The sequence below is a fragment of the Physella acuta genome, unplaced genomic scaffold (genome assembly GCF_028476545.2).
Source record: "Physella acuta isolate Inbredline_101_S28 unplaced genomic scaffold, ASM2847654v3 ptg001549l, whole genome shotgun sequence".
NCBI lineage: Eukaryota > Metazoa > Mollusca > Gastropoda > Physidae > Physella > Physella acuta.
Genome location: NW_026733064.1, coordinates 1 through 9,255, shown reverse-complemented (window position 1 = coordinate 9,255; position 9,255 = coordinate 1). Strand labels below are relative to the sequence as shown.

At 39.6% G+C, this 9,255-nt stretch overlaps 1 protein-coding gene across 1 annotated transcript; it reads right to left on the bottom strand.

Annotated features, from left to right (window-relative positions):
- Window positions 1–1,110: 1,110 nt before the first annotated feature.
- Window positions 1,111–7,271, bottom strand: LOC131928792 (uncharacterized). Its single transcript, XM_059284923.1, has 3 exons — window positions 7,173–7,271; window positions 5,701–5,824; window positions 1,111–2,726 (listed from the first exon to the last, which is right to left on the bottom strand). The coding sequence occupies exons 1-3, from the start codon at window positions 7,230–7,232 to the stop codon at window positions 1,537–1,539; spliced, it is 1,374 nt and encodes a 457-aa protein (XP_059140906.1). The 5' UTR covers window positions 7,233–7,271; the 3' UTR covers window positions 1,111–1,536.
- Between the last annotated feature and the right edge of the window lie 1,984 nt (window positions 7,272–9,255).

Sequence of the window (9,255 nt, the reverse complement as noted above, 5' to 3'; positions counted from 1 at the left end):
GCAGGGTAGAAGGATAAAATAACATGATTTAAAATGATTTAATAACCTGATTCCGACCTGGTTCTGAACTCCAGACCTTGTATAGACAACATAGCCAGAGTTTCTCTTACCAGTAACATCGAACATAGTGGTTGACAAGATTTAAATTATATCTACAAAAACAAATTGTTCTAAGTTAATAAAAATAAAGTATTAATAATGTAATCGAAAAAAAAAAATTATTTCTTATATTAGTGTTGTGTGAATGAACGAAAATAAAACGTGAAAATTTCTACAGAACTTTATTGCTTATTTCATACACATTGTTACTAAAAATAGATGCGTTTCGTAACAAACATTATTCAACCATTATAATACATAATCGCACATAATACATTGTATTAAGTATTTAATTAGATCATACACTCTAACGTGTTAATTAACCAGATTAATAAAAAAAATCAATCATTCGATTTTGCCAACCACACAGTTAATCAACCAATCAGTTGCGTCTTTACCCAACCAATCACAACCAATGACGCGGTCCACCAACCAATCACCGATCAGATACACATATTTTCCACCAATCAGTGCGCAAGGCAGACCACATGCGTCTATGTACAAAATTTACATAAAATTGTTTTGACACGTACATCATTGAAATCGATACATTCATGACGTCATCTATCACATGCAGAGTAATTAATTAACATGGTACACACAGTTACATTTTCAATTAATATTTGACTGTAAACACAAACAGCACCTTGTTGTCAAATTATCTAATAGCACTTGAAATAATTTTTTTTTCTTGCATACTTGACACAAGTGGGGTCAGTGGCGTCACTGGAGTGAGTGTCTTCACAGGTTGTTGTGGGTGTCATCCCCCCCACCCACCGACAATTTTTAATTACTGTTTGGGTATGAATTTATTTTACCTTTGAAACCTCACATTTATCATTTCGTGATACATCATAATTTCATCAAAAATAACGTTGTTATGGTGTCACCCGGTGCGGAGCGCACCTCCACCCCCGCCTTGTGACGCTGCTGTATACGTTTATTATTAGAGGAGTAATCAGCGTTTGTGTCTGAGTGATCAAGTTATTATAGAACCCGGCTGCCATATTCGTTAATATCGGATATTAATTAATAGAACACGTTTGTCATGCTCCTAGTATCTTTATATTTTTAGCCCATAACATTGGTCATGTAAGTATGTGTTATAATAAAGTTCACAAAATGACTTCTCGTTTTTATTTTGTTATATAAATAATGTATACCGCGTGCACATAGTTGCTTTGGTACAATTTTGGCAGGAGATTACATAAAATTAATTCGAGAAAAGGGCTACAATAATCAAAGGGCTTTCTTGGATACCAAAATTGTGCATGAATATAATATCTTGCTGCTATAAGTTGTCTTCCAAGACTAATATGAATTTGTGCTTTTGGTCCCTTTAAAGAATACGTAGCTATTTCATTCTCGTTGCAAGTTTTTATGCCATTATTATTACTTCTAAGATTGGAACACGAATGTTTTAAGTGTGAGTAGTTTTTACACAACGATGTCTTTAGGTTTGAATTCCATGGCGAGGTACTCGTCCTCGTGGTCTATGGAGTAACTACCGGAAGTGGTCGTTGATCGCTGGTCGTCGCCGTCTTCCGTCGTGGCGATGCTCTCATTGGTCCAGTCTCTTGACGGCATGGCGAAACGCTCCGTCAAGAACGCCATTTTGTTGCTGGTGTTAGTGGGGTATTTGCTGACGTCGGAGCCGTGAAGGGACGGCTGGGAGGAGTATTTGTCCGGCAGATGGACGGCTTCCCGGGGTGGGATAACCGGAAGTGGAGATGTGAGCCGGGGAGGGAGTAGGTTCCCGTTGATGTTGGAGTTGAATGAGTTGCTATGGGGGAGCTGAAGACCGTCTCGGTGAGGGTTTTTCAAATTCTGGAAGGTTCCCCAGTTATTGTCTTTGGAGGCTGATTTCGATAAAATCTGTTTTTGGTCGGTGTTTCTGGTGATGGTGTCGTTGTAGGGCTGGGCCGGGAACACCTGGGGACTCTGGGACCGGAAGTTGTGATGCGGCGCCGGCAGCCGGTCTCTGGAGGAGGTCGTGTGTAGGTACGGCTGAGCAGGGGCGGAGTTGATGCTCAGTTTACTTCCGGTGAGGTCGTGCTGCGGGTGCTGCCTCCATTCGATGTTGGATTCTTTAGGCATGGGGCTGGGGATGGAGTCTTCACCGCTGTATGAAGGCAGGCGCGGGTGAGAAAAGTGTTGATAAGGCTGTAAAGGTGCGGATGTTGAAAAGGTGACCAGTTTAGGGGAGTCGCGCCCCTGGTTGTCAGAGTAAGACGGGGAGGCAACGCCCCTAGGTTTCAGCGCGGCGTGTCCGGGATAACCACCCAAGTTATGGTTATCAATACGGACATTGCTGTTGTCCCTAGCAACGGGGATGTTCATCTCGCTCAACGGGTTCTGGTGACCCCTTGCGCCGGAGTTGACCCCTTGAACAGACCCCTTCTGCACAGGCTGGGCCCCCGTGCTCACGGCCAGGTCGTTGTTCGAGAGGGCGGCGCCCCCGTTCTGTGACCGGATGCTGTTGCGGAACCGCTCCATGTCCTTGAAAGTCACGTGTTTTCTGGCGCTCGACCGGACCGGGTCTTTGACACTGGACTTGAGGTTGGCGTTCTGGCAGAAGGTGCTCACGTTGGACTGGAAGCTTCCGTTATGGCCGGCTCTGGAATCGTCTGCGACAGAAAACAAAAGGCGTTGTTAATTTTATAAAATAAAGTAGTAATCAAAGTGTTTGAACTAAAAACATAAATACATTTCTTCTACCCAGGTTACGGGACCATCGGAAGATATTCTTTTTTCTTTTTCAACGAACCCCCAACTTCACACCTCTTCCAATTATTCCAACGCCATAACCAACCAGGATTGAATACATACGAGAAGTACCACCCCCCCCCCCTTGATCTCATCCGTCAGATGATAATCTCGCTTGTAGACAACATAATTACAGCATCAACGTCTTACTAGAAGGTTCTTCTTTTACCCCACTCCACCCCTACCTCCCCCATCCCCATCAAACTAGGCAAATGATTTGCTCCCACAATAGATACAGCATTACCCCCACCCCTCCCCTCCCCCCCATTTCACAAACTAGGGAAATGATTTGCTCCCACAATAGATACAGCACCCCCCCCCCCCCCCCCCACTTCTTACCTCCTTCCCCCACCCCATTACACAAACTAGACAAATTATTTGCTCCCGGGAAAACGTAACAATAGAGACCCCACCACCCCCAGCACCGGCTCGCCTTTCACAAAGGCTAAAGATCCTGGTTACAGTTTCAGATGGAAAAATGAATGATTGCAAATTACTTTTTTTGTGTGTGTCTACCTCACACGGTAGATATTGCTTGGAGGAGAATTCTGGGTAATTTTTTTAAGCACCGGACGACATCTGTACGTCTGTTAGTACTGATGTTTAAGGGTTTGGTTTAAGCTTGTGTTAGGGTCGGGTTAAAAACAAGTAATACTTTTAAAAAAAAAATAATGTTCGTAAATTGTTAAATAGTGAGTGTACCTGTGTCTACGACATTTTGTAAAGAGTCGATACGACAGAACTATTGTAGCCTTTTACAACAACAGGGAAATTAACTAAAATTATAGTGTATTACTTTATAGATGTGCATTACGTTGAGGAAATTAGGTAATAAGTATTACCAGGCCATGGCATATCACGGAAACCTCGCGGAGAAATTATAAAAAAAAATTACAAGACCATTATTGGATTGAGAAAGAAATGGAAAAAAAAATAGCAAAATGAAAGAAATGCGTGGAGGTATTTTCTAAATAATATATGATCCACTTGGAGTTGTGTTTTTTTAAAGGCGAAGAAAAATAGGCCTATAGCAAATGCAAAATTCACTAAAAAACTAATAATAATTCTAAAGTTGACAAAAAGCAATTTCCAGGTATTTAAAATATTTTTATAATAGAGGATTTGCAATATTCACTACCATACTGTAATCATTTGAATAATTTTTTTTTTAAATTTTGTCTTCCTAAACTGCCTGTCGTGAGGTAGGTGAAGCAGAGTTAACCAGTCAAGTGACAATGCCAAATGTTAATCCAACATCTCCATACTGGTCTTTTTCATAAAATGATAGCGTGTTAAACCCCTTCGCTGTTTCATCATTCATTAATTAAGATAATTTCTCATCCATCGCGAAGATTAATCCGGCCTTTATTAAAACCATGTCGGTAGTATAAATTAATTATTTTAAAAAAAAATTGATCAAATTTTGCGGCGTATGAAAAAAAAAGCCTGTTTCATCTTTTTTCAAAGAATTTCACACGAAGTCCTTAATCTTAACCCCCATAACACGTTTTGTCAACTTCAAAAACAAGAACCATAATCACCCCCACAAACGTCGGTTCTTCTCTCCCCTTTTTAACCTCGGGGGCCCCGTGTTTATTTATAGTAACATGACTTAAATTTTCGCACCGCGCCGCGTCAACCCCAGTGTACATACGCCTAAACAAGGGGGGACAATACAAGGGGAGATGAGCAATGTTTAACCAACCCAAACGAGACAAAAAATTTTTTTGCCGGAGTTGTGGACGGGCTTAGCAAGTCGACGGGCAAACGTGGAATTTTAGAAGCAAACAAGTTCTATTCAAAGAGTTGTTGCAGCTCTGAGGTCTTGAAAAAAAGATGAAGGCGGGTGAGTGGGGGAGGTGATGGAATGAGAATATGGACCAGGTTTAAAAGAAGCAAGGCTTTGGGGCAGGTCTAGTAGTGGATAGTGGGGGTCCTTGTGTTGCGGTCGAAGTCTGATGTGTCACAACACACGGGATTTAGAGAACACACATTGTGTTTGGTGTCTGTGTGTATGTTTGGAAGGGGGTGGAAAGGGGGGGGGGGGTTAAGAATAACGGCCTTGAACTTGAACACAATGATGAAGTATCAAATGGTACTGTTTGACGAGCTGTCACTGGATTAGTGTTAGGCCTAGGTTTAAGGTGTTGGTTAGTTGTTTTTTTTTTTTTTTTTTTGTACCTGTGGTTAAAAGATTTTGCAAAGAGTCGATAGGACAGAACTTTTTAAAAATAATGTTAGTGAATGTACCTGTGTCTACAAGATTTTGTAAAGAGTCGATACGACAGAACTATTGTAGCCTGGTACAACAACAGGGAAATTAAAATTACAGTGTATTACTTTATGGATTTGCATTAATATTAACGAGACTTTATCATTGTGATCAAGAGATATACTTTTGGTATATTCTATTTTACTATAGGGTTACAATGTGGGTTGGGTTTCTTTCAGATAATTGTTTTTGGATGGGGCGGATATTGGTTTATATTTTTCTATAAAAACGATTTTTTTTAAAATTTCGTCACGGGGAATGACTGAAATGCCTGAAAGGAACCGACTTTAAGGTCGATTGGTTAAATCGATGAGCTCAACAAATAGACCGAACACAAAGAAATACGCCTTAGGGGAAGCCTTTCAAATGGTGTGCGGGAAAATTAATTTTTTTTTTCTTTCTAATTTATTAAGTCTTGACCAGCAAAACCGAGTCTAATATAAAAAAAAATAATCAAAGTTGTATTGACCAATACACCCAGTCTAATAATAAAAAAAAATCAAAGTTGTCTTGACCAATACACCCAGTCTATTATAAAAAAAAACAAAGTTGTCTTGACCTACCCATGGAGTTCCCGGACAACATGTTCGAGTTGCTGATATCCTCGTCACTTCCGCCACGCCCACTGTCGCTGGTGATTGTCTCCCCTGAAGAATCGCTGGCGCCATCTTCGGCGGCACCGGGGGCCTAAGGGAGACAAATCGCTGGCAATTAGAAAAAAATCTGGACAGTGTGTGGTTTTCGTGTGTGTATGTATGTGTACACATGTGTGTAGATGTGTTTGTATGTCTGTGTGTATGTCTGTATGTTTGTATGTGTGTATGTAATTTATATGTCTGTGTTTGAATGCGTGTACATTAGTATGTATTAGAATGTTGGTATGTGTATGTATGTGTGTGTATGTGTATGTACTGTTTTTGTCAGTATGTGTTTATGTGCTAGATATGTGCGTATGTCAGAATGAGCTGTGTTTATCTGAATGCGTACATATCTGTATGTATTTGTATTTGGGTATGTGTCTATATGTGTGTGTATGTCTGAAAGTGCGTCGCTATTATTTTATCCCCACACAATTTTGCCTAAACAATTTTCGTTTCTGTAACCGGTAATTGTTTTTCTTTACATTCCGTGAACTGTCAAGCAATGTTTAATTTTTAATGCATTTTTTTTTCATCGGCAGATGCCCTTTAAAATGGTAGCTCATGAAATGGAAAAATGGGAAAAAAAGAATTACAACGGGCAGAACGGCAAGAAAGAATATTGTAAAGAGGAGAGAAAATGGAAAAAAAAATCCGTTATGAATTGGGGGGGGGGGGGGGGGTTGTATGCTAGTGTCTTTTTTATTTAAAAAAAAAACAACAGATTTCTATTTTTGTAGCTACTTTTGAAAATTACATCCCTTTTAATCGGAAAGTATTATGATTAGTTTTTGGATAGGGTTAGACTCCCGTAGTTTAGTAATTATGAAAAATAAATGATGATATTAATGCTGAGCTATGAAAGTGAACAATACTTGTATATTGATTAACAGATCGTACCAACATTAGCCAAGTACAAAAAGATCCCCCTTACTTCTTTCCCAACAACCCTTGTAACGCCACTTTACCCCCACTTAACTATTCAGTATTGGTAAATCAGGGGAAATAAATCCTCGAACCACTTTTTTTTACAAGAAACATGTAAATACCTTTTTAGCTTGTCTCACGGGGGAGATAACTCGTAGAGGAAAAAAAGGGGAGAGAATACTATCTTTAAACTAAGTGTCGAGTTGCGTTAGCTTTATACAGATAGAAACATATTTTCTGTCTTTTTAACCCCCCGGTAAAAAAGTTTCATATAATACGGGATTTATCTTAATTGTTCAGACAATTTTCTAGATTAAAAACAATAATAACCCCCAAAATTTCCAGAATCTCGCGACTTTGTTTCGCATCACGCGAGATTCCGTCTCGCCCATTCATCATATTTTTGTCATGTGACACTGAAGGGGGATAACTATGAATGTCACATGACAGGGAGATAACCCTTTACTCACCTGAGACTCGTGGTACGTCTGGAGAAGAACGTGGTGTAGTTGTAGCGCGGCGAGCTCCATTTCGCCCTCGTTTGATGCGGGAGACTGGGAGGTTCAAGTCGTTGACCTGGTTAGGGCTGGAACAAAAGGGAGAGATTGATGTAACTATACAATGAATACAATAAGTAGTTAGATCAGTTAGGCTGAAACAGATATAAATCTTGTTAATATAAAGATGTAACCATACAATGATACAATAAGTAGTTAGATCAATTAGTCGAATCTAATAAAAAAAATGTTTCGGTATATGGTCTTCGTCAGAATAGTGTGATGTTATGTTTACAATAGTAAAGTCGGCTGTAAATGGAACTGATTGCTTAAAGGTTTAAGATGCCGAGGAAATAGAAACACATGAACTCTACTTCTTCTAGCAGTGTTTGTTTGGTTAAATAAAGAAAGAAAGTACAAGCGGAGACTATTTTGGAATAGCTAAGTCTCCAAGTTCTGTATTACAATTGGGTGGTTTTACAATATGGCTGAGTACACGGGGAGGGGAGGGGGGCAGATGAAATATATCCATTATAGCTTCAAAACAGTTTCAGGTAGGTCTCCGGGGTGGAGGGGGGGGGGGGGGAGGGAGGGGGAGGACACAGACGAAATAAAAATATAGAAAATATGTACTTAAACCAATTTCCAACCCTTCCCTCTTCCCCGCCCGCCGGAAATTTTAAGTACCCTCCCGGAAGTTTCAAGTGCCTCTCTCTCTCTCCCCCCCCCCCCCCCCCCACGAAGAAAAGTGTCTGAAAGTAACCCTGGAATCATCAACTCCAGACGACCAATATATTTAAGGCCCGTCTAGTGGGGAAACCCCTGTGAAGTTCTCAACAAACGACAAAAAAAAAAAAATGGAAATGAGAGCCATTCGTCATGAACATGCGGTCATGCGCACAAGACCATGTCTAACAAGTTCTAATCCACCGGCCCACAACTCTAACAGATTTGAGAGACAACCTTCCCAGATTTGCATTGAAAACAACGCCCATTGACATGTTTTATGCTCGCCCTTGCCCTGCCTTGTTTAAAAAATAATTAATTCGCGTTTTTTATTAGTTTGCGTGAAAATTCACCCGCATTATTAAAAAAAAAAAAATCTAACAAATTCAGATATAAAAATAGCATTGCGTTGATGGATAGTGAGATAAAATAAACACATAAAATATTATATATGCTGTTAGTTTTTTTTTTTAATGTAGTTCTAATGGTAACCGGAAAGATGCGAAACGGATAAACTGTGCAACAAAAAACTGCGCAAAAAAAATGTGCAAGGGCATTTTTGTTTTCTTAAAATTGAGCATTTTTAGACATTAAAAAAGAGTGACTGCATGTACATTGTAGCATAATAAAATACTTTTCCAAGAAATATAAAGAATTAAATTGTATTAGTATAATTATTTTGTATGTGCGCATTTTTATGTTTGCGCAATTTTTTCTTGCGCAGTTTTTCTTTAGCGCATTTTTCTGTAAACAGTTCTAATGTATTTGTGGTCACTTTTTTCTTGTTATTTTTGTGGTTAGAGTTCTGATGCGATGCTATCGGTGCCAGTTCTTTCCTCCGGACCAGACCACGGGTCATCTGGGCGCTAAAGGTTAAGTCGCAGAGGATGAGAAAGTTCCAGAGATTGATGGACATCCGTTAGGAGAGGCCATTTTAACCGGCCCGTGAGTCGGCCGTGAGGGTCGGGCTATGACAGCAGAACAAATGAACAAATGAGCAATAATGGCGGTTGTGTGGGCCCGGGGTGTTTAGGAGATATTTTTTCTTTCCTGTGTTTCCGGGTTTAGGGAACTGAAGTATTGTAGTAAGGTTAGGGTTACGGTTAAAGTTTTGAATGGTAATGGTGAAAAAGTGACTATATTAAGGTTAGGGCTTGAGATATTTCATACTTAAGGTTTTACGTTTAGTTTAGTTGTGCTTTTTAATACGACTCGATAACAGTTTTATGGGGCGTATGCGATGAATTTAGAGTTGAGTGAAGTTTAAATTTTCGAAAGCGAAGTAGCAATATCGATAATTTCCATCAATAATATTTTTTTTTTACTATAC